General features: G+C 45.7%; 1 protein-coding gene across 8 annotated transcripts; it reads left to right on the top strand.

The window, feature by feature from the left end:
* The first annotated feature begins 342 nt into the window (after positions 1 to 342).
* Positions 343 to 18,934, top strand: CNR1 (cannabinoid receptor 1). 8 transcript variants are annotated; one of them, XR_014581309.1, is made up of 3 exons: positions 450 to 589; positions 8,620 to 8,727; positions 9,343 to 12,635. XR_014581309.1 is itself a non-coding variant. In XM_083828306.1 (3 exons), exon 3 carries the CDS (start codon positions 12,703 to 12,705, stop codon positions 14,122 to 14,124), a length of 1,422 nt encoding a protein of 473 aa, XP_083684432.1. In that variant the 5' UTR covers positions 450 to 589; positions 8,620 to 8,727; positions 12,642 to 12,702; the 3' UTR covers positions 14,125 to 18,934. The 8 variants fall into 8 exon arrangements, 5 of the variants coding, with proteins under 5 accessions (XP_083684430.1, XP_083684432.1, XP_083684434.1 ...); XM_083828306.1 differs by lacking the exon at positions 9,343 to 12,635 and adding an exon at positions 12,642 to 18,934; XR_014581310.1 differs by having other exon boundaries at positions 455 to 589; positions 8,625 to 8,727.
* The last annotated feature ends 6,564 nt before the right edge of the window (positions 18,935 to 25,498 follow it).

Raw genomic sequence — 25,498 nt, 5'->3', positions numbered from 1 at the left:
GGGCACGGCCGGGGCAGGGCGAGGGTCCGCCGCCCGCCGCCCACCCCCGGGGCGAAGTTTGGCCGCCGCCGCCTGGCTTCCCCCGGCGCTGCCCGTGCGTGCGGAGCGCCTCCGGCGCTGCCAGGGCCAGGACAAAAGGCACATTAACACGTGATGGCAGCCGGGCTTCATAAATGGGACCGGAGAGGGGCGGCAGGCTGCGGGGGGTGACGGGGGACGAGGCGGCGGCGGCGGCGACGACGGGTGCCGGAGCCCGAGCCCGAGCCCGCTGCCTGCCCGCCTCGCTCGCTGCCTGCGGGCGGAGGCGGCGGAGGAGGGCCGGGGGCGGCCCGCGGCGGGGGGGGTGGGGGGGAGGCGGCGGTGGAGGAGCGGCAGCCGCCCGTGGAGCGAGGGCGGCGGTGGTCGGAGAGGAGGCGCCAAGGGGGGAGAAGAAGTCTCCCACCTCCTCCTTCCCCTCGCCGGCACCGCCTCCTCGGCGCTCCCCAGTGCCGGGGTGCCCGGGCGGGGCGGCGCTCCCGCTCCCCGCTCCCTGCCGGGGGTCGGCGCGGCCGGAGCAGGCGGGGGACACGCGGCCGGTGCCGTGCCGAGGGTAAGGAGGGCGAGGGGGCTGCGGGGACGGAGGGAGGGAGGGAAGGAGGAAGGGGGGTCCCGGCGGGGCCGAGCCCCTCGAAGTTTGTCGCCGGGGGAGCGACGCCGCCTGCCCCGACGGCGGGGCGGCCGCGGCCACACCGCGCTGCCCCCTTCTCCGCCAGCCCGGAGGGAGCCCGAGCGGCTTTGGCGAGCCGGGGGTCGGGGACGGGTCCCCCGGGACACCCGGGGTTTGCTGCCCTCGTCCCGGCGCCGTCTCGGTCCCCGTGCGCTTCCCCCTCGCCAAACTCCGCAGGGGTGCTCGGTGGGAGGGGGGCAGCCCCTCCGGAGGGTGTCCCCGCGGGGTTTTGGGGCCGGCTGGGGTCTGCCTGAAATTGGGAGGGGGGGGGGGGGGGGGGGAGCTCCGTAAACTTCAGGCGGTGTCCGTCGTGTGAAGCCCTCGGGCGGTGCGGCGCCGTGCCGAGTGACCGGATGGGTTTCTCCTCCCCGGGCATCTTTTTGTTCCCAAGCCGGCTGCAGGGCTCCGCCGGGAGCACCCCTGGATGAGGTAGGTACCCAGCCCCCGGCGGCAGGCAGCTCCTGCCCGGGATTTCGGTTCGGTTGGGGGAAAATGGTGTCAGATGATGAAGTCCGGAGTTTTTTGTGTTTTTCTTTTTTTTTTTTTTTTTTTCTAAAATTATCGTGAGCGGTGCTTTCTGTGTGCCAGTAAATGATCGCATTGACAGTTTTGGCGTGTGTCTTCTCCCTTCAAGAAGGAAAAGGGAGAGGTGCTCCATGGAGCCAGATAGCAAAATACTCCTTCTGGAGTACCCGCAAGTTTTTCTTAAAAAAAAAAAAAAGAAGCCTAGTGTGGCTTTTTTGACCTGTTAAAGGTGTGTGATGTTTCTTTTTTTTTTTCCTTGCACATATCATCTTGTTTTCATTGTTATTGTTCACCTTTTCTTAAAGGAATATGGCAATCTCTGCTGGGGGTGGCATTGCTGCTCACATGTATCGAGATCATGGGGAGGATCAGAGTGCTCTTTAGTACAGTATTTAATACCAAAATGTGCAACATAGAAAAAAAAAATACCCTGGGAGTACTTAATTTTCCTTAGATTACACCTAGTATCAACTGCTAGCACAGGTTTTTTCTTCTAAAAAAGAAAAAAAAAGGTGTGACTCTGCCTGCATAATAAATATTTGTACTAGAGTTTATTAAATCAACTGCAAAAGAAATGAATATAATGTCTTTAAACACTTCAGAGGATGAATGTGTAATTCCTGATTTGCTTGAGGTTAAAATTAGTTTTGTAGCAACCAGGATACATCTTTGCTTTATTATCCATTGGTCTTTGGAATGAGAGGCAAAGCCATTTGAATAAAAGCATTTTAAAACAAAACTGATAAAAGCAATAATCGTTTGACTGAGCCAGCAGGCATCTATTGCTGAGGGGGGAGAAAAAAAAAGTTGGCGAGGTAAAGAAATTGATTATTTGCTTTGAATTTATCTCATCAACTGTTCGGTAACACCTGAAACCACAGTAATTAAATAAAAATACCTACAAAACTCTAGGGGAAAGTGGAAGCAGGTTCTAGGATTGTGAGGGTGGGCTGGTGGGCGCTTTGATCCTGGCTGTTGTTCTTTGGTGAATTACGTTAGCTCAGTTGCATAAAGAACACTGTTAAGAGCCTTCATGCTCTGCTGGAGGAATGGCACATCTCAGCCAAGGCATGTCTGTCTTTCCGTTTCTGTGCTCACAGGTTTCTGATTGGGCAACAAAAGTTTAGAAATGGAATAACTTTTTTTCCCCCCCCCCAGTCATTTCTGACTTCCATCCTTTAATGTGGCCATCCCCCAGTGCTTGCAAACTGTGATTCCGCTCAGATTTTGGTGCTGACAGTGTTACGCGCTAGGGAGGGAGAGCTCGGGTGGCTTTCCTTTCTGTTGGATGAAAGTAGGTGAGGAGATTAAATGGCAGGGGAGAACCCAAACCCGTGTACTTAGTGTTGCCTGAGCGTTTTGCAAATACATCGCCGCTCCTGGTTCCTCAGGTCTGTCTCATGCACTGTCTCCCACTCCCCCGGTTTCTCTACTTGTGTGCTTTTTAAGGGGAATTACCTTCACTTCTCACGTGCAAACTTTGTGACCTCTCTCTAGCTGTTCAGTCGGCTCTGGAGGCATCAGCAGAATTCATTTTGTCAACAGTGATTTCTCTTCATTTCTTTGCAGATGTCTATATTGACTTTATCTCATTTTCCTCGTGAAACAGTAAATGGTTTTAGATACATTTTTGCTGCAATTTCCCAGATAGGTTGGGCTATCTACGATGATGAATGTTCTACAGAACCACTCATCAACCATTTAAGCGAGAATTTGGAGATTTTTCTCCTCCGTAGCAGCAAATTCGCACAGTCTGCTGCTGATTTAAAATATGTACTGCAGGCGACCCTAACACTGGGATTTGGCCAAGTTCAAAGCAGCTGTGCAGATGGACATAGAAGACAGAAGGCAGAGGGAAATAGACCCTTTTAATCATAACAAGGCTGCTCTTGTTTTCCTATCTATAGTGGAGATGCATGCCAGCCCCTTGTACTTAAAAGCAAGCTTGCAAATGTGCCAGAATAGACAGCAACAGCATTTGTTATTAATGCAAAGTTAAAAATGTGACAACCTGTCTTCTCAGTATTGCTCTTTATGTCTCCATTTCTAGCCTGACGCTGCGCTGCTGCAAAAAAGCGCACAGCTAATTGCTGCCGGTGGGATAAGGATGCCCCCCAGAACCCAGGCTTGGTGAAAGTGCGTGGCTTTGTTAGTGATCACTGAAACCAGCAATGACCTGTCCTTTTGAAATGGTCGTAATGACTTATAAATCAATTGCTCGTTAGAAAGAACTTTTTTTTTTTTTTCTGAAGGTGCCATTGTTACCCATGAAAAATGATTTGGCTTGCAACATAAGGGTGGACCACGTTTTGTTACGACGTTGGTGCCTCATGCAGGGGCATTATGGTTATGCACACAGCGAGCTCAGTTCTGCCTCTCTCGAGTGGGAACATCCTTCTTTTTTCATCTAGCTGCCCACATCCAGATTACAGATAAAATAGATACTTCACTACTGTATTAGTTAATAAGATTTCATTCATTATACCTCAGCTGGACTGTTGGTGAAACTGGCTGCTTTGTGCCTTTCAGATGTTGTCTTGTTTGTGTAGATCAAGGCTAGATGGCATCGAATTTTACCTCAACCTGTGTTAACCTCTTTTTATGGCAGTTGTGTATTCTTCTTAGCGAAGGCGTGCTCACATACTACAAAGTACTGAGCAGCAGCAGTTCATTAGGGAATACTGTAAATTCCATTTCAGCCCTCGCTGGGATAATTTTCATATCTGCATTTTAGGAAAGCTTTTAAAGTTTGTACTTTGGGGTTTTGGGGCTCCCACCTTCCCTTTCTGGCGAACACGTGAAATGTGCTTGTTGCTCTGAGAAGTCATTATTTCTACCCAGTTCTGCCTCTGTTGAGCACAATGCAGTGCTGGATTCCAGACTGTGCCTGGGAAATTGTGTGGAATAGGTTTGGAGTGTGTGTATATAGATACCCATACGTATATATTGTAGCAAAATAATTTTTACAGGATCTCAGTGATAGATGTGCTAATTTTAGATGCTTGTTTTTCCCCAGGAAGGCTGTGTATGGGGGAATTCAAAATGATGCTCAGCAGTTATCTTGCCTGTATGTTTTGTACCTACACTGCTAGCTTGTCTGTCTGTCCTCTGGCACCAGGAATTTGAGTTTCTGCATGACAAACACTACTGCAGCGTTTGTGAGACTTTGCACAGTTGTTCCTCTAGGCATGTGTATGTGTTTGTGTATGTCTATCTGTAAGTTTATACGTGTGTATATGTATATATACACACACACAAAAATTCATAGCTCATCCCTCAGTATCTTTTAACCATTTCTCCAGATACCATGAAATATTGGTTGGAGTCTTCTCTGCGTTTTGTTGTTCTGGTTACTTTGATACCAGATTCTACTGTAATTCTTTCTCACTTCTCCTTTTCTCTCCCTCTCTCCTTTTTTTAAAAAAGAAAAGCATCTGCATATTTCAAAGACATGCACCATTGCCAAGCAATCTGGTGTAGTAGCTTAATATGCTGGCAAATAATTTCACAAGTTGTTTGTGTGTGTGAAGGCAGTATATTTGAATATCATTATATTCTGAATGTAGATATGAAGAGAGTTATCTGAGCTTATTTAAATTTTATGAAAGGCCAGACAGCTCCAGAAATGAAAAAAATGTTTTACATCTTTTAATTGGAGTGCATATTACCGTCCTCTGCTGACGGTGTGGGGGACATCACGTTCACCAAAAGCCTTTCTGTCCCAGCGTCTGAGCACTGCCCATACGTGGTGACCTAATAACAATTTTCAGGAGAAGTAGGCTCCCGAGGGCTGAGCAGAAGGAACATTGCTTTGCAGTGTGCTGCTGACCTTCTCGGCCATTATCTGTGAGCCCTGCGTTCCTTTTTCCTTCTCGGTGTGTTTATCCACCGTGTGGGTCATCCGGTGGCCACGTTCAAGCATCCTGTCTCCCTTTTCACTCTGAGGTATGTATCCCTTGCTTCATTTTCCTACGGAGCCTGGCGGGCTCGGCTGGTCTCCGCTGACTGTCCCCAGCTCAGCGCCATGTGTCAGTCTGTACAGCGCTGTCCTTCTCAGTGACCTTACACAGGACGGCTTCGCGGGGCCCTGTGCGTCTTCTCTCACCCTTTGAATACAGATCAAAAATGGACTTTCAAAAGAACAAGCTGTTGCCTGCAGAGCGGTGGGTCTATTCTTTCTTTCAGGTGAGATCTGAAAGTCCCACTAGCTACATCCCTCAGCTTGTGGAGGCGTCTCTGAAGTCCTCCTAGCTCAGAAGAGCAGGGAGGTTTTCTCTCGTGAGTTTTCTCCTTCACCCAATCTGCTTTCCCCAAGCCAATCACAAAGGCAATTCTTCTATTTCCCTAAAATCCGCATCCCCTGCCTACCAGAGACTCCTTCCACTTGTCTTCCTCTCTTACCTTCCCCTGGTTTGCACCCATCTCACTTGGAGACATCCTATTCCCTGTCTCGGTCATCAGTTTTCTTTCCCTTCTCTTTGCACTCCCATTCACACTGCTTAACCCCCATTACTTTGCCTTTCATCATCTCTTTGCAATCTAGCAGAGACTTCAATTAAAACTTGTTTCAGACACGGTTTCTTGCGAGGGGAAGGAGGAGAGCAGTCATGCACTGTGTGGTTTATTAAGATTTCTCCCTGGAGCCTAATGTTTTTCCTGCCTTTCTGGTTCTAATCTGTACTCTTTTAATAAAGTTCACTAATATTTTCTGCCACTACAAATTCTTGACCTTTTTTCTTCTGCTCTGGCTGTTATATGGAAGCTGTTTTCTTGGAGTGGTTAACTCTTTGCTAATAGATGTGTTTCTCCCACAGCTTCATGCTCTAGATGTCAGATTCTTCTGGGGACCTCCAGCATTCAGCATCCAGTGGAGTCTGAGCCCTTCATGTCCTGTGCTGCTCTTTGCAGTTACTTCTCTCTCTACAGATACATCTTGTGTGCCAAGCTGCTGTCTCTTCCAGGAAATCAAGTGTTCAGTCCCCATCTCTTTTGCACCTTGCTGGGCTTCTCTTTCTCCATTTAGCATTTATGTCGATTCTGCCCAGCAGTGGTAAGCATCTGCACCTCTTGGCATTAGAGAATGGTCAGAAAAGGTGCAGGGAAAAAAAATCCTCTTCTTTGGAATATTGAAATCCAAGATAAGTCCTCTACTAAAAAAAAGTTTGAGAGTTCAAAACTGACCAATTTAATGAGTCCGCATCTGTTTTCCTTAATGTACATTAAGGAATATGTATCAAACTACTCTTATTATGTTCTTTCTGTTTTATTGGGAAGTTGGTCCCTATACGGGAGCTGTTTTTCAGCAAATACCAGGTCACTCCAGTGTTTCCATTTCATCTGAGCTTGTTATACTTCAGCAAGCCTCTTCATTGCCTCTTAAAACTGTCTTTCAATGATATTAGGATACATAACAAACTGTGAAAGGTTGCCAAATCCCATGTTTGCACTATGTTATAAAAAAGCCACCTCTGCGTCCCCTCCTTTCTCCCAGAGGACAGGCAGGCTGGGTGGCTGTGCGTTCCCTGTCAGGACTTTGTCTTGCCCAGAACCGTGTAGGAAATGTGTGTGTTTCACAAGCAACACAAGGGGGTTTTGAGCAAAATCAGGAGCTTTGGAGGGTTTTCATGGCCAGGTGGGGCAGTTGTCCCCCCGCTCTTTCCTCTGCAGCTGCATGATTCACGTGTTTCTCTGGATATGGGAGGCACCAGTTGTAATCCTTGGTTGGCTTGATGAAAGAGAGGGCTTCAAACCAAGCTTCTCTCCTGCATGGCCTGCTGGAATATCCATCAGCGCCTTTATTTCTGGGTGTTTAACTCGTGGTATGACGTGGAGCAATTCCAACAGGTCAGAGAGTGACGGCAGAGCAGAGGTTGCCGTCACGCTCACCTGGGGTGCAGGAGAGCAAAGTTCAGGCCCTTCTGCACCAGACGGAGCAGGACTTCAACCTCGCCTCTGCAGGACTCCGGCCTCTCCGATCTGAGGTACCTGGCCGTGGGGGAGTGAGGCGCCGCCTCTCCTTCCCTGTGCCCGCAGGCCCTGCCTGTGCTACAACGGGTGCACACACACCTCACCGACAGAACTTGGGAGGGAGGAAGTAACGTCATTTCTTTGAGAAATGTTGTCAGTCACCAGATAACTCCCCCTACGCCCCCCAATTGTTTGGCGTTTGTCATTCAGACTGTCAGCTGCTGGGGACTGTCATTTAGGGACAGTTTGTCCCCCCCAAATTAGAACAAGCCAGCTCCCATCCCGTTAGTGTGCAAATGGTATATTAATTAGCATAAGTAACCAGGTAGCTGTGGCTTCTGGCTAATTCATATTTGACTTGAGAGAGATACCAATCAGCATGTTGCATAAGAACCAAATTTGGTTCAGTACTTGCATGCAGTAGCTTACCCCATAGCTGGCAGAGCCTTGCTGTAAGAAGATATCATCCCTAATTTGCTCCTGTCCTAGCTTCAGTGCTCTGTCCTTCTCTCAGAGAAAATCCCCGCTGAAGTGAATGCAAGTTTTCCTGAATCAGGAGTGACAGTGTATTTGCCATTCATAGCCTAGGAGTTACGCAGTGTTGGCGTGGTAAAACAGTAAATAGGAAAGGGATAACATGGCTTTCATGTTCCCCTCAACATTTTTTTTTTCTTGCTTGGTGTTATTGAGTCTTAGAGTGCCATTTCTCAGGCTCTGTATTTCTTTCTCTGAGGCGTAGAAACCTTGCTCTGTCCTCGAAGCAGTATTGTTCCTCCTTATATGGGTTAAGGTAATTATTAACCATATAAATTTTCATTTTATAGGACAGTTCTGATTCCTGGAGGCCAACAGTTACTATAGTGGCTCCCATTTCTCTCACATGTTTTCAGCTGACTCCATATGAGTATAAATTATTCTATTTCTCATGTGGCAGAATTTGTGGACCTCATTTGGCTGGAGTCTGAGTGTACTGGGTGCTATGCAGACATATTAGCAGATAAAAGACCTCTGAAGGACTTACAAGCTTTATAATATGTGAGCAAGAAGAATGAATTTATGTATCTTTGTGCAATCAAAACTATGTTTCAATTATACCTACTTGTCCTTTAGCCTGTTCTTAATTAGCTGTAGATATCATAGAAGAAATGTATAAACATGGAGATCAAAATATTTTAAAATAGAAACTGGGAAGGTTTGATTGTGGATTTCCCTTGTTTTGATTTCTTTCCACATCAACATTTTCTGCAGTTATCAGTAGCATCATTGTATTGCTGATAATTACTTTCTGAGGAAGAACATCAAATGTGTTTCTATCCAGGCTATTAAAATTGCTCTATCATTCAGCCTGTTTTGAAAATTATAATAAATTCTGTCCTTTTTTAAATGACTATAAAAACTTTCCAGCTCTCCCTCTCCCCCAGAACAGCAGGAGAAGCATTTTAAGGAGTCACCTTCTTGTTCCTCATGTGAACTGGTGCTGTGGACCAGCTAGAAGTCCAGGGAAAGCGTAATTCTCCCTGTTGTCTGAGGTGGGTTCCCAGGCTTTTGCATATTACCTCATTTAGATTTTATCTAAGGGGTCTTGATATTCTGATAGCACCCCAGCTTCTTGTTAGGCTGTGTATAACCACACAGCAGAGGGCAGCAGAAAGATGTGCCCCTGCCTTCACCAGTTCTTTCACTTTGAGGGTGAAGACTTACCAACTTGGGAGTGTCTTCAACACTCAGCTGATGTTTTACACCTCGTGTGTTTGGACCCCGGTAAGGCAGGCTGGAATAGGCTAGATGAAGTTAAATCCAGGTCTCTGAAGACGCTAACCAGCGTGCTTGTAAGAGCCACTCCATCTAGTGGCAGTCCCTTTGCACAGCTAGTCTGGCAGTGCCAGCCGACAGCGGCAGGCTAATGGGAGAAGTGGCACAGTCTAAAATGGTGTGCAGCTATGGGCTTGCTGTTTTTATCCTTTGGGAAAAAAAAGACACTCGATTTTTTTATGTATTTTTTTTTTAATCCTTATCCGTCGTCAAAATTCATTGCTTACTGCGAGTTGCTGCATGCGCTCACATAAATACACTGAAAATGTTGAGTGCCGGCATCAGCGCAGGCTCTTACTCATCTCTAATCAATATTTCTGTTCTTTTTAAAGCCATTTTAAAATGAGCAAAGTTGTAGAGCTCATTTAAGGAAGGGAGCAAGCTGTGAGCTCGGGAGTCTCAAATCCTGTGTTGAGGAGCGCGCCAGGCAGGAGGGCTCGTCCTCTCCAGCTGCTGGTATCGAGGGACCTTGGCTGGGGAACGGAGCCCTCACCTGCAGCCTTCATCCAGAGAGGAGGAGGGATCGATGCAGAGGACCCTTGTCTGCCAGGGAGGCTGTAAGAATCCGCAGAGGCTCCCAGGAGGGATGTTAGTGGGTCTCGGGCAGTGTTGGATTGTGTTGGATGGAAGCCACGTGGGAAGAGCAGTGCCTGCCACAGGTGTCTGGCTGCACACGGGGACAGAAGAGCTCAGAGCCAAAACTCGTGTGATGCTGATGCTTCCACCTCACCAAACAAAAAGATCAGCTTTTCGGTCGATGCTAAACTGTGCAGCGCCTCAGACTGTGAACTGGACACCCAGTGCCAAAAGCCCGGTCTTGTTTTCACTACGTGGCCGTGAAAAACCTCAGTGATTGCTTCACTGCATTTCAGTGTTGTAGTTTACACTGGGACAAGCTATATCTAAATTAAAATAAAGCAAATAAAATAAAATAAATATAAATAAAATATAAATAAAAATAAAAATAAAATAAAGCAAATTCCAGTAAAGTACAATTCCAGATCACGGGAATGGCTGTTTTACTGCAACTTTAATAAAAATCAACTGCTACTTGAATAGGTGCACGCACACATACTGCTAGAAATTTCCAATTATGATTTTCCCAGCAGCAAACAAAAACAAAATTAATGTCAGCTGCATCCCCCAAAGCCTAAACTACACCACTAATGAACTCCCAAGTACTCTCAAAGAAAACTCTTTACAGAGACAATAAGGTGGAAATTACTGTAATAATCTCAAAGTAAAAATACAGAGGAAAAAAAGTCATTGAAATTCAGAGTAAGGCTTGCCTCTCCTGATCCCATTAACCACGTTGTTAGCATAGCATATGCATGCATAGCGATATTGTCACATAACTCACTGACACCTTTAAAAGAGCACACGGGAATTCGTGTTCTTTCATTTGTATTTCAAACAAAGGTAGGGGTTGTAGCACGGCTGGCACCTTATTATGAGGATGTATATACTTAACGTGACTCCAGCGGGGACTAGCTACCTCATAACAATTTGTTTGTCTGTCTGGCAGAAGTGCTCAGTCACATACAATTTTTGAAGCTGTACTCAAACATAATCTTCTCAACATGGGGCTGTGGCTTTAATCGTTAAAATGGTTGTCTTTCTTCTGACAGAAATAAACTGGAGTAACTGAGTACCACAGCCATCTTCACATCTTTATAAAACTATTTTTTCAATAACAATTTATTCATCTCTGGTTTTAAACTGGTGTTGTAACCCTGAGTTTAAAGTTGCCAGATTTCACCAAAAGCAGACTTGTCAGCAGGGTCATTTTTACAACACGTAAAATCTGCAAAATCTACCAGGAACAGCTGTAAGGCACCTTCTGGAAGAAAAGTACCTTGCCTGCAATTAGATTATTGCAGTTCTTTTTTAATGTGCCCTTCAGTGACATTTCCCTCCCTCACTAATCAAACCCTCAAAATTTAATTCCTTAACGTATTTTAAGGTTGTCTAATAATTCTTTTTTTACTTGCTGAGCAGCGGCGTCTGCAAAAGCTGACACAGCGAGTATCCGTGTTACGTATTTGACTGTCCTGTGCATCCTGGCTTTTCTGTAGTCCTCCTCATCTTCAGCACCAACATGGCAGTGTATTCTGGAGGGTGGGGGTCATATGCTTCCTTTAATGCTCAATGTCCAGGCCTGCTGGATGAAATGGAAAATGTTGTATTAATGAGCTATGGATGAAGTCTCAGGTGTCTAGATGCCCAGAGAAGGCACAGTATAAATATAAATCTCACCAGAATCTCAGCTTCTTTTGGAGGTGATCATGGCTTCTTCACTTTTTAATATCAGTATTGTTGTAGAGAGGAATCCTTTTCCTCTTTCTTTCAGTTTTTTATGGAAAAGCTGTGGTACTTAGGGTGCGAGTCTCCTCTTTCAGAGTTGCAGTTCTCTGGATTTTGGCAGCTAACCTCTGGTGGCCTTTCAGGCCATTTATTGTCAGGTGTGTAAAGCGCAGAGATCAGGCCAGCACAAGCCTGTATATGGCATCGGGGATTTCCTGGGTGTCTCAGGCAATTTCCTCCATTCTAAAAGCATGAAAAAGATAGCTTTTGTTACTGCTGCTGACACAGTCATCTAGATATCCCATAGCAGATACAGAATAGCTGTAGCACACCGAACCAGTGATTCCAGCTCTTTGCATTCAGGCCGCTCACTGCCACTCTGGCAATAGAAGGGGACCCTAAAGCAGATGTTCAATGCATATTCAAGGAGTGTTACATGGGCAAAGTTAAATAAAGGAGCACAGCATAAAAAGAGCTGTAAGACCTGCCTTACATGTTGATGCCTGTGTGATGCTCAGACACCGATGAGCGCGCTCTCCCAGGGGTACCCTGACCAGGAATTACATCCTGACAAATCACCACCCATGAGCACAGGCTGGGCATGACAGGACTCAGAGACCAGTGGCTACCTGGGCACCTTCTGCTGGGTTCCCAGTTTCTGGGGGGACCAAATGTCCCCCCAGAAATTGAATTAAATGGAAAGTCTCCAGTGGGAAGAGCTACCTTTCAATGTTTCTCATGGGAGCAGTGGCTTCTGGTCCCTCTTGCCTGTAGTATTGGCTAGAGCTGCACCCTGACCCAAACTCTGCACCTTGTTTTTCTACGCAAGTGTCAACTCTCCTGATTGAGGCTTCTGACCCAAACCGAATGGATCACTGCTGCACACACTGATTTAGCAGCTCTCTTCATTTTTCCTGAAATTGTGGAGGGAACTGGGTAAATACTCCCCTCCCTCCTGTAGTCCAGGCATCCCAATTGCCTTGGTTTTTTTGCAATCAGAAGCTAAGTTCAGATCTAGAGAAAAATATCATTATGGTGGAGCGGCTTGGAACGTTTTGATGAGAAATGAAAATTACTTTTCTGTGGAATACTCAGTTCTCTGCACCTCCAATTTTTTTGCTCCACTGGTAAGGTAATTCAGTTTTAGTGAAATCCAGGTGATTTCTTTCAGAGTCCGCGACTCATTCTTACTTCAGCAGGTGGCAAAGGCTAGACCTGCAGTGAATACAAGAGAAAGGTTGATTTTGTTTGTCACAGTTCAACTAAGTTGTTTGTGGAGTTTGTCTCCCTGTTTATCTTAATAAAGTTTGATCTTTTCCCCTTCTAGGACTTCCTCAGATGTGTTTTTCCCTCCTCCAAGTCTCTTCGAAACCAGCAAGACTGGGGTTATGAAGTCAATCCTAGATGGCCTCGCAGATACAACTTTCCGAACAATTACGACAGATCTCCTTTACGTGGGCTCCAACGATATCCAGTACGAAGACATGAAAGGCGACATGGCATCCAAGCTGGGATACTACCCCCAGAAGTTCCCCCTCTCCTCCTTCAGGGGTGATCCTTTCCAAGAAAAAATGACTGCGGGAGATGATCCCCTGCTGAGCATTATTCCCTCAGACCAGATCAATATCACAGAGTTTTACAACAAGTCCTTGTCCACGTTTAAGGATAATGAGGAGAACATACAGTGTGGGGAGAACTTCATGGATATGGAGTGCTTTATGATCCTGAACCCCAGCCAGCAGCTGGCCATCGCCGTTCTGTCGCTCACCCTGGGCACCTTCACGGTCCTCGAGAACCTCCTGGTCCTGTGTGTCATCCTCCACTCCCGAAGCCTCCGGTGTAGGCCCTCCTACCACTTCATCGGCAGCCTGGCTGTGGCCGACCTCCTGGGCAGCGTGATTTTTGTCTACAGTTTTGTTGATTTCCATGTTTTCCACCGGAAGGACAGCCCGAACGTCTTCTTGTTCAAACTGGGTGGAGTTACAGCCTCCTTCACCGCCTCCGTAGGTAGCCTTTTCCTCACGGCAATAGACCGGTACATCTCTATACACAGGCCGCTCGCTTACAAAAGGATTGTTACCCGACCAAAGGCTGTCGTAGCGTTTTGTGTGATGTGGACCATCGCCATCGTAATAGCCGTTCTTCCCCTGCTCGGCTGGAACTGCAAAAAGCTCAACTCCGTGTGTTCAGACATATTCCCTCTCATCGACGAGACGTACCTGATGTTCTGGATCGGGGTCACCAGCGTCCTCTTGCTGTTCATTGTCTATGCCTACATGTACATACTGTGGAAGGCGCACAGCCACGCTGTTCGCATGATTCAGCGTGGCACGCAGAAAAGCATAATCATTCAGACTACGGAGGATGGTAAAGTACAGATCACTAGGCCTGATCAAACTCGTATGGACATCAGGTTAGCCAAAACCTTGGTCCTTATTCTAGTCGTTTTAATCATATGCTGGGGCCCTCTCCTCGCCATAATGGTGTACGATGTCTTTGGGAAAATGAACAAGCTCATCAAGACTGTCTTTGCCTTCTGTAGCATGCTCTGTCTGCTGAATTCGACAGTGAATCCCATCATCTACGCTCTGAGGAGCAAGGACTTACGACATGCCTTCCGCAGCATGTTCCCCACCTGCGAAGGGACTGCACAGCCTCTGGATAACAGCATGGAGTCTGACTGCCAGCACAAACACGCCAACAACACGGGGAACGTGCACAGGGCCGCCGAGAGCTGCATTAAGAGCACAGTTAAGATTGCCAAAGTGACCATGTCTGTCTCCACAGACACGACTGCTGAAGCGTTGTAAGCCAGAGACTTCTCAGCATTGTGAGAAAAGGAGTTAGTTTAAAAAAAAAATCAACAACAGAGAAAACCAAACCCATGGCTTAATGTGTTTGTACCCTCCTGTAATATTTTTTTTTGGTTTGTCATTGTAAGCTAAGCAATGGTTGTGTTAAGAGCATTACCATCAGCCAGTTCTTCGAGTTTTACAATTAGGGATTTGAGCTAAATTTTCAAAAGTTGTTTTTGTTTTTCTCAAAAAGGGTTTACTGAATAATAGTGAGTTTCCTGAAAGAGCACAGAGAAAAATATCAAGCTAGCAAAAGTTCCTTAAGGGTGTGTGAAGAAAAATTGCGAAACCTAATTGAAAACTAATGCATCCTAAAACGATACCATCAAATAAGAAAAAGCCTTGTAATCATGCTGTTCATTTCAATGTGAAATGTATTTCATGTCTGTAAGTAATAGGAGTTTTTGATTTTTTCCAAAAGCGGCAGTGCTGAGTTTTAGAGGTTTTGTAAAAATGTGTTGTCCCGTGAATTGTATGCTGTTTTATTATGTGTTATTGATATTTGTCCGATTAAACAAAGTGATAAGGTAGATTTACGTGGAAATAATGTGAAACGTGATATGTAAACCCCATTGAAAACACTTACTGTATTTGAAGAATTCCTATGAGCTATTTTGGAAATTTTACACTTTTAGTGGTCTTCTGTGGACTTAGAGGAGAGGCTTTGTGTTCTTCTACTAAAATTATTTTCCCACTACCTTTTACTTTCACATGCATATGAGAATAACAGCAACAAAGGAATAGAGGAGGAATATAAGAGAGGAATGCACTGGTTCAGACTTTTAAATACCACTGCGTTTATACAGAAGGACGTTTACAGTTGTACAGACTATCGCCCTTCCCATGGGCGTTGTGTGAATACGAACACTGAGAGCGAAGGTCCTGGATTTTGGCTCCTTGAGTCGCATGCTGGTGCTGGACCACTGAAGACAGCATGTGTCTGACTCCATGTGTGATGTTATCACTGTGCCGTCGATGTATACTTGAAGTGTGTTGCATTCCTGTATCCCAGGGGTTTAAGCAGATCCAGAGCCTGAGATGCCAAACTCCAGCCTTCACTAAAAGAGGAGGAAATACTGTCAGGTTTAGGCATTTTCTTATCGTGTGAGCGTGTATATAAATAAATATCTATGTGTGTGTATGTGTGTGTATGTATGCGTGTGTGTAAGTATACTAAGTGTGAGTCATGGTAGCATAACTAAGATAGGACACTATGACCAAATGTAAGCTGTATTTCTTGTTGCACGCTTTGCACACAAATTCTGTTTCTAAAATTGAGTTCTTCCAACTGATTACCGATGAAAGTACCGTGTCGCGAACATACAGATCCGCGCTGAGGGGTGTATCCATGTGCTAGAGAAAGCAGCCTTCCAGTTGTGTTTGAGAATAAGGTGAAGCAGGAGGCAGAGCATGGCGTGAGCCAGCCCCGACCACCGCAGTGGCTGTTGAGGGTGTTCCTGAAAACAGAGAATGCCAGGAATAAGGGATCGTTCACATCCTTCAGTACTCAAATCCAATTGCTTGAAGCAAGGTGAGCCTCACTGTGAAACCAGGATACAGATGACGAGTTTCGACACCGTGATCTTAAAGGAAGAAGTTGCTGATGAAAATGGTGACTGTGCTCCACGGTGGGATTGTTCTTGCAACCTGGGACTTACACAAGGTGCACGTTGCTAGATTGTCTTTGAGTCACGGATGTTCTGTAACATCAAGGGTACTGGGTCCTGTTCTCTGCTGCCTTGCTTTTCTGGACCGTTTCCTCACCCTTCTTCAGCTGAGTTCTGCCAGAATAGCTGCGAAGGAGGCTTAGCCAGCTAGCTGCCTGACACGTGCCTGAGGTTGGCTCCCTCAGTGGCAGCGGGTCAGCAGAGCCAGATCCGTGCCATCCTGCAGTGGGATTACATAGCGAAAGAGAGCAGGGTGGTGGTCCTGGGGTTGCTGGCCACCAGGATGTCCCCGTGGCGTTTTGGATACGGTAGCACAGGTCAGAGCAGCTGGTAGCACAAACATCCAAGCTGAGTTCAGCTGGTGGCTCTTCAGTGGCTTAAGAGGCTGTGAGTTCAGGGCACGAAGACCTTGTGTGGGGTGGCACCTTCTGAAGATCTGGGCAGCAGAAGATGCAAGGGTATTCTCCTCCTCTGCCTCCCTCCCTGCAGCTAACCTAGGTGGTGGGACGGGGCACCCCGCTCCCCAAGGGGCCAAGGCTAATCCTTCTCCTATCTAGATGTAGTCCATCCTAAAGCAATCCTCTTGGAGGGGAGGCGGGAAGCCCGTTTCAAATGTAAAGGTATTCTAAGAGCCATTTTTTAAACCGTCTTCTTGTGAATTAAATGCAAACTTTGTGGACTTTTCATTGTGCATTCAAGTTCTAAATTTTACGTGATAAATCATGGGACAATGGGGCTGTCTTGGCACTTAACTTGGTGCTTATTGATATAATAAGAAATAGCATCCTGTGAAACATTACCGTCTATCATCAGTATCTTCATTTGCATAATGAGTTTTTCTAAAGCTCTGGGAACTGTGTCGGTTCACTTCGAACCATTTATTCAAGGGGTGGCAACCATTCCCCTACAAGTTGCAAATGGAGTAGGATGACTGCTTCATTAGGAAAATCCGCTGCCGTCCCCAGATAAGCTGTGCTCCACCTTCAGCTCTAGGTATTCCCCGTGTGCAGCTGCCTGCCTTCACCTGGTGATAGCACAGCCACCCTGTGTTCCCCAGCCACCCACACCGTCACCATCCGACCAGCGATAGTCGCCGTTACGTGTCCCTGCCCACTCCACGTGTCGTGTAGCTAGACGAAGACCATCCGTGTCGTGTTGCGTGCAGAGTTAGATTTCTCAACAGTCTTGATTGTATATTTGTATAATATAATTTCCTCGATGCTGTGCAATCACTATCCACGTTTTTCTTGCACTGGCCTTTGGATGAAAATTTTTGTGTGTCTATTGTGAGACAGACAGCGCATTTTACCTGCTGTTACTGGGCTGAATGTATGTAAATAAGTGGGGAAAAAAAAAAAAAGAAAAAGTCATCTGTACAAGCAGTGGCCTAAAAAGTCTGTAATTGTAGACTAGGACAGTTGTTGAAGTTGCTGTGACATCTCAAATACTACCTTTGAATAAACTGTTTACAGGGTCTCTTGGGATGCTGTTTGATGGTGAAAGGAAAAAAAAATCCTCGTGATACTATAAGGTAAAGAAATTGGGTTACCTGAGCTTTTTATTTCCAGTGTTTCAAAGTGGAGAACATAACTCTTTATTGTCTGTAAATCTAACATTATTACTTCCTCTTAGAAGAATATTGTATCATTAGATGTTTGTTTGAGCTGGTAACATCCTTGCAACTGCTGCAATATTTTTCATTAGCAACCTGTATAATAGTTTGTACACAAGTACTGTTCAGATTGTCATGAAAAGTAGCTTTTTCCATTTACCTACCAGTAGCAGAATAGTATTTCTGTAAGATTTCCAGTGTATTACTACCATATCATATTTTATTTCTATAATGTAATTAAACTGTTATTTATTCAAGGAAAAAAGAAAAAGCATTCCTCTACTTTTTTTTTTTTGTTTTCCAAATTTTGAGATAACTGAGGAAGCCACGTGATGATGCTGCCTCATCCCACAATCTGGTGCTCTACGTTTTGTTTATAAGTTTGTCTGTCAGATTCTGAAACAACTGCTTAAACAACTTGACAACAGGTTGTCAAGCTTTGTGGGGTTTAATTGTACGCTGATATCTTTGAAGGAGGAGGTAGATTGTGTATTTCATATTTGTGTACTCGGTACTGTGGAGACAAGAGAGAAATGACATAGTTAAAGCTGAATCTCCTGCTCCATTATGTAGGCAATTTCCCCTTTCCTCTGTATTAGCCAAAATGCAATAAATCTCTTTTGCCTTCCTCAGATGCATATGTTTGCACAGAGACGTCACGTTAGGAAAAAACCCGTACACTTCAGAAAAACAAAACGCAAAAGAGCAGAAGAAAGGAATACAAATAAAACAGTGCTGCCAATACCAACGGCAACCTAAATTACTTATTGGTGGTTGCAAAAGTAATAAAAGATGAGAGACGACAAAAAGTTGGTCTGGTTTTGGCCACTGACACTGGGGACAGAGCTATGGGGGTGAAATGAGCGTGTCCTGTGGCCTTGGATCATGGTTTTGCTGCAGGGCATGTGCTTGGGACAATGGAGTGGTCAGTGATGCACAAAAGCTGTGCAAGAAGAACAAGCTCAGCCATTGCACTGCCTACTGGGCACACTACCGGGCTCCCACTGCTGCTCATCCACAGCTGAAAAGAAGGGTTGAAAAACCACTTCTACTCGCTTTGCAGTCTCACGCACCCAATCCAAAGCCCATTAAATGCCACAGGAAGATTGCTGCTCATCCAGAGGGTCAGTTTTCCATATGACTTAATCTCAGATTCACGTTACGTGGGTGTTTTTCCTTCTCAACACGCATAGTTTCAAAATAGTGGGTGTCCTTAGGGGGGTGAAATAAGCATGTCCCGTGGCCTTGGATCGTGGTTTTGCTACAGTATTTGTATTTTTAAAAATCAGATAACTGATAAATTGAGATATCCTTGACAAAACAAAAGCAACTAGAAATGAAAGATTAGATCTTAATCTTTAACTGTATAGTACATTTTAATGAAGAAGTGAGAATATTTCTGCTGAAAGCTCTCTTCCAAGACAGCCAGGACAATTCCCTCTGTATTCACATGTTCACTAGAAAATAAAGGCTGTACTGCTGCAAACTGGCAGTTCCTCTTGACAGTGACAGCTCACCACATCTGTAAGTCTATTCTGAACAACACAAGAGGAAATGATGACAACTTTGCAAGCAACTGTTTTCCCAGCCTAAACCAACTCTGGAAGTGTGCAGGCAAATACACCGTCATCATTTCAGCCTTTCACGATGACATCCATTACTATTTCTGCTCTTCTGATAGTTGTTTTAAGAAGTCACAGGATCATCATGCACACACAAAACAATAGTTTTTGTCAGTAAAATATCTGTGTTTGTTTGTTTGTTTGTCTTTTGAATATGATTTTCCCTTGGTGAAAGACTGGCTCTGGCTTGATTTAGAAATCTTAATATCTGGGAACAGATTAGAAAAGAAGAGAGAAAAAGCATTAGTAATAATTTTTGCCTGTGCTTAAGTAGACATCAGGGTGGGGGGTATTATTTGATAGTTTAGAGTAGACATCCTCCTCCCTACTGCCTTTATTCATTTGTCTTTTTAGGTAATGAATATAAAGAGTCTCAACAGAGTTTTCTTTAAATAGCAGCACAACATATGAAGAACATGATTGCCTTTAACAGGTCTCCTTAATGTGAATGGCCATCTATTATTAATCTTTAAAATTCAGCTAGCAGAAATAGTGATAATAAGTCCAAGGTAATCTTAGTGACTAGATATGACATGTCCTGGCATTGCTTTTCAATAGATCATCTTTGGTATTCAGAACAGCACTCAGTTTCACATTAAAGCATATTAAAGGGCGGGATCCCACTAAGATCTGCCACTAAGGATTGTACATTGACTTCAGCAGAAACGATAGCTTACCCCAGGTTTTCAAACTATGTCTCCATTTGGAAAGTGCAATGTTATACTCCATTGTACTTGCATCTTCACTGACATTAAAATAAAGCTGAGACAGAATAAGTAACAGCCTCTAAATTCCTTTTTCTTTTTTTTTCTTTACTTCCAAGATAATCCATGTTGAATTCTGGTGGGTCAGTGCAGAATCATAAAGCCTTGTGGGAGTTCAGTGGACTTGCCATGTGTAGCAATTTATTTACCCATGTGTGTGCAGATGGGTAGAGAACGTCATGAACAAAACAGCTCTGACTGTGCTGCTGCTGACACAGTCACACATGACCATGCGCACTGACGCTGTTTTGGCACTGTTTTCTCTCCCTCTCCCCATATATATGCTTATATGCGTATGCATGATGAAAACAGGATATACAAGCATTCAAAATTCCCCCCGAATCAAGGTCTCTGCACATGTATAATAATAATAATAATAATAACAATAAAGTAATGCAGGTTCACGGCCACTGATTGCACAAAAGGAAAACCTCTTCTGCCATGTATAGCCACAATGGGGTGCATGGATCCCTGCCATTGCTCTATGAACCATTTTTTCTTCTTCCCCCTAGATCTTACCGAAAGTCCCTGCAGGGATCAGCACCAGTGGGATGCCAAACTCTCCTTCAAGCTGAAGAGAAGGAGAAATATCCCAGTTATCTGTGGTGGCCCATTCCTAGACCCGCTGTGTGTGTAATGCTGTGAGGGTCTCTGGGACACCCCCATGGTTCACCATCCTCCAGGGCAGGGCTTGGTGGTTGCTGTAACCTGGTCCAGGGCAGAAACCTCATCAGGAGGCGTGAAGAGCAATATTTGCTGGATGAGACACCAAAAAGGAAGGATTTAAGGAGTAATGCAGAGGTGGGAACTCCACTAAGCATCATTTCTTAGTTAAGGAATGAGGATTAGGGGTATTATTTTAACAGAGGAACATGAGGAATTATACAGACTATGGATCCATCCAATAAACACTCCTCCCAAACCTTCACGAGAGTGAAAATAAATCCAGTAAGGCCTTTCATCAGCAGCCTGGGAAAAAAATATACTCATTGTCTCTGCAACGCTTAACTTGTAACCTAATTCAAAGTCATTTTTAAATTATACACCTACCTGCTACCAATGCAGCCTGAGTAGGCAAAATTAATAACAGGCATGCTCAGTAAATCTGAGGTTTAGAGCTTTAGCTCAAATGTGAATGTCTAAATTGAGTAATACCATCAGTCATGAGAATTACAGTTTTCTGCCTCCTTATCTTCTCCTATTTATTTCAGGGCTTTTATTTATTCCTATTATAAAACTGGCAAAACCTGGCTGGCTGGCGGCACTGGCAGGGGGACTGCCTCCCAGCATGTGGCTGCTGGAGCTGCTGCGTGGTCTGCAGGGCCAGGGATGGGGATATGGGGATGGTTGGTGGGAGAGGAGAAGGGAGATGAGACACGAGCACAGCTCTCCATGATCTCTACCAGATCACCATTGGTTGTGGGTCATGCATAGTTTGCTTCTTTTTTTTACTCCATAATGGTAAGGAAAGCTTCCACTTTTGTGTATATATATATATATATTATTATTATTACTATTTGCCCTTCCTTTTCTGTCCTATTAAACCATCTTTATCTCAACCCATGAGTTTCACCTTTTTCCAGTTCTCCTCCCCATCCCACTTGGGAAGGAGGGCGCAAACAGCTGTGTGATGCTGAGCTGCCTGCTGGGTTAAACCACAGCACAGCAAGAGCAGCACAACGGCAAAATGCCACAAAGGGTTCAAAAAGGACCGCACTATCCACTTAGGAATTTGGCATTTAACCCAGCTTCCTTTGCACCTGATATCTGCAGGTAAATTGTTTAACCTCGTTAGCTCTGAAGGTCTGGCTGAGCTTCGATAAAGGGCTGAGTTGTCTCCTGATGGCAATGCAGGCAGCAGGACTACTCCTCCAGTGACTGGCAGCTGACCTCCTAAACAGATGTACAAGCTGAGACCTTTCGGGTTCCCTCATTCAAGAAGCTCAGCCCTGATTTGACGTGAAAGTGCCCGTCATTTCATTTCCTTTTAACCCCATCTGAAATACCGCTGGGCCCTGCAGACGCTTTACTTCATTACCGCAGACACGATGAAGCTACCGGCTATCATACGAAAGGACAGACGGAGCTTTCAAGCTCAGCACTGCTCTATTCTTACGTTTTTGCTCTTTGCCCTTTCTTGCTGATTACACGGGGTTTTTAAATAGTTGTTTGTGATCTAATCTTAGCTGGTGTGTCAGCTGGCCCCTGCTGAGGCTTAAATCCTTCTACTGACTGTGAAAGGGTAGACTGAAGTCTCAAAATGGAGCAGGGCACTCGCCTTCAAGAGAGCAGTGTGTGGAGGTGGGGATAAATGGAAAGTGTTTCTTGTAGGAAAGTGAACTACGGTGAAACGAGAATACGGGCTGATGTACATTTTCTGTGGCCCCTTGCCCTCCAGCAGTTTGCTTCATCTCCTCCCTCGTGCCAACACAAGTGCTTGCAGGGATGTCCAGTGAGCTGAACTGATCCAGCTAAAAACTAACTTTTTTTTTCTTTTTTGGACACCCTATGTCCGCCAGATTTTTTCCAGGTGTGTGACCATAGCCTGTGTTTCAGAGCTGGGGAATAGTGCTGGAGTTGTCACATGGGCAACTCAACAGCTCCGTCAAACCAGGTTCCTGCTGTGCCAAGCATGTAATGGGAATTTGGGGTCTTGGTATTCATTACCGGAGCAATCTAAAAGTGTTCTTCTCTTCCACACAGGCAGCTCTGAGGGAAACCTGAGTTTCAGAGCGCGTTTAAGCACCAGAACTGCAGGGCTATTTTGGGGCTGCAATCTGTGACCTTCAAAGGCAAAGTCCTCAACAGAGCTAGGAAAACTCTTCCCATTCTCTTTGCAGGTGTGAACACCTAATTTTTTAACAGAAGTGACTCTTGGATTGGAAAACTCCTATTGTCTTTTCTTTCTCTTGAAAGATACCTGTGCTTCTGGTGAGTCTTTGGAAGTTCCTGTGCTCAAGGGGATGGGCAGAACACACAAGTCATCCGGGTGGCCAGCCTTGCACTGGGCATGCCATGATCAATGCCTCTTTCTCATTGCTACACCAAATCCCAGAGCAGGCAGGGTGAGCTCGGTGCTGCAGCAGCCCTCATATGGCAATGGGAGCACCCCTGGGTGCAGATGCCCATCGCCACCTGCGCAAACCCACAGCACTGCCTGCATTGTGAAATCCCTCTCTCTGCTGCTGTGCCTGCTTCCGCGCTGTTGCTACTGGGAATCAAGGTGGTAAGCTACTGGGAATCGAAGCGGTCAGTTTGCCATTGCTGCAGAAAGGCACAGAGATGCTATGCAGCAGGAACTGCTGGCCTCTTGATGGGCAACAGTGGGCGCAAACATCTCAGGTGCCTCCACAACAACTACAACCACTACGTCCACTCTGGTACCATGAGCCCTTGGTGCCTTTTTGCTCCACTAATTTTATTTGAATCCCTACCAAGTACAACATGAGTGCGTGGGAAATGCTCACTCTTAGAAAAAAAACCAGGTCAAACGTTGATTTTACAGGAAATGTTTGCAGACCTGGATTGTTAAAAAAAGAAACTGTTTAGTTCTGTATCAAAAAATAAATAAAAAATAAAATAAAAAAATCAATCTTCTCTAGAGGCTGGGTAGGGAAATAAATCAGGAGGAGAATCTGCTGTGAATTAGAGGAGCTTTACCACATTCCCAAGGAGTGCAACAGAGGCCAGCCGTACATCAGTCAGTCACGCTGCTGAGCCGTGGATGTGTTTGCTGCACAGAAGTAATTGCAACCACATCCTTTCACAGGAGGGCAAAGCACCCCACTTGTGCCCTGGGGTGCAAAGATGCACATGGGGAGCTGGTGCGGGTTGGCTTCATCCCTGGCTTCAACCTAAACTGGGGACCCAGCGAGCCAGACATTAGCAGTAACGTGTAGGCTCTCTGGCCAAAGAGGTCTAGACTCATAATATTCTCCTTTGCAAGTCACTGAGTTAATGGTCTGCTTTTACATATATTGCTGTTATACCTGGCAATTCACGATAATAGGGGCTTAGGGTAATAGCAACAGCACAAAAAAATAAACAGCCTTTATCAAGCCATTCCTGTGAGAAGAAAAAACAGCACTGCATATGTCAAAGGCTGCATTATTAGAGTGGTATTTAGTCTGTAGCTAAAAGGCCACACAAGCCTTTACTTGTAACTGCTAACTCAGGTCTCCTCAAGAGACTTGACTAGGATTTAAAGGGTAAGTATTGTGGAATGGTCTGCAGAGGAGAGAGCGGTCCCCTTAATGCTGTCTTTTCAGGACATTATTCTTTCCATTTGTATAGAGACAATTGCTCCAGCTAACCTGCCTGTCCTGTACCCTAGGCAACCTGACAAATTAAAACCAACTGCCTAATCCATCAAACAAATGGTTTTCGCTGGCTCCATCAAAAGTAAATAAATAGCTATCCCCCCTCCCTGGAAAATAAAATGTTTCAACAGCAAGGAAAGCTTCTTCCCTGCCTCATCTTTCCCTTCTGCAGGTGCCCAAGGGGAAGGCCTCGCACCATGGCCTTGAGTTTTGCAGAAGACCAAGATCCAGAGAGTATACCCATTAGCATAGATATTTTCTTTCCAGTATGTCCATGAGCTCAGTGATCCAGGTAGGACTTGGGTGAGACAGATAATCCCACCTTGACTCCTCTTGTGGGGCTCCAAGACACGAAAACAAAACCCTGAAGCTGATGGCCTGGCAGGGCAGGCCTGGCAGAGCAGCCAGCCTCACCTCCTCCTTCCTCGCTGCCTTCAGCAGCCTGCAAACACAGTCACTCCCAGTGCCCCCCACAGTATCCAAATCTGCTTTGCGAGGCTGAATTTATTCACTGCCCTTGATTTCCTGGCTGGGGATGTGTGCTCGGAGCCTGCTAATGAAGCTCAAAGGGCTTCCACAGGGCGGGCTGGCATGGGCAGAAGGAAGCTGCCTGGCACCAGTCGCCATCCCTACATGCGTGCTAGAAGACAGCACCGTGAAACACCACGCAGCAAGGGCAGGCACAGGGCTGGGGCTGGTGCACCCCTGCACAGGGAACTCTGCCCAGTGCGTTCCCTGCCCTGTACTGCCACGAGCCACAAACAGGTCTAAATCCCATCACGTGCCAACTCCAGGCACCCAACACTTCATTAATTCAGCACGCTTCGGGAGCATCTAATACCTAAAAGCACCTAAAACCATTAGCAACCACCACTCGCGCCTCCGTTCTAGAGCATCAAGGTTTACAAGCCCTGCATGGGAGCTCTGGGGTGACGTTTTGGTCCTGGGATGAACTGATGGGCAAAGGCTGCTGCCTCAGGCACCTACCCATTGCCTGCGACTCCAGCCACATCTAACTTCTTTCCTCCAGCAGTAGAGCCAGTTTTGGCAGCAGGCACAATGATGGGTATCGGTAGCTGGCTGGGATTTAATTGAACACAGATGGAGCTGAGGCAGCCCGAGCCTGATGCAAAGTGCTTCCAGTCCTCGCTTCCCCTGGGGTCCTCAAACCGCAAAAACAACAGTGCCTCCCAGTTCAGCCATAAAACTTCCTTAAAGATATTTTTTTGGTGGTGGTGGTTTTTTTTGTTGTTTGTTTTTTTTTGTTTGTTTGTTTTTTTGTTTTTGAGTGAAGCTTTCATAATCTAGAGGAGACATTCAGAGACACTCACAGCTACTTATCGCT

This window comes from Anser anser, assembly GCF_964211835.1.
Source record: "Anser anser genome assembly, chromosome: 3".
Lineage (NCBI taxonomy): Eukaryota > Metazoa > Chordata > Aves > Anseriformes > Anatidae > Anser > Anser anser.
Note: the sequence above shows the minus strand (reverse complement) of the source record. Positions and strands in the feature narration are given on the sequence as shown.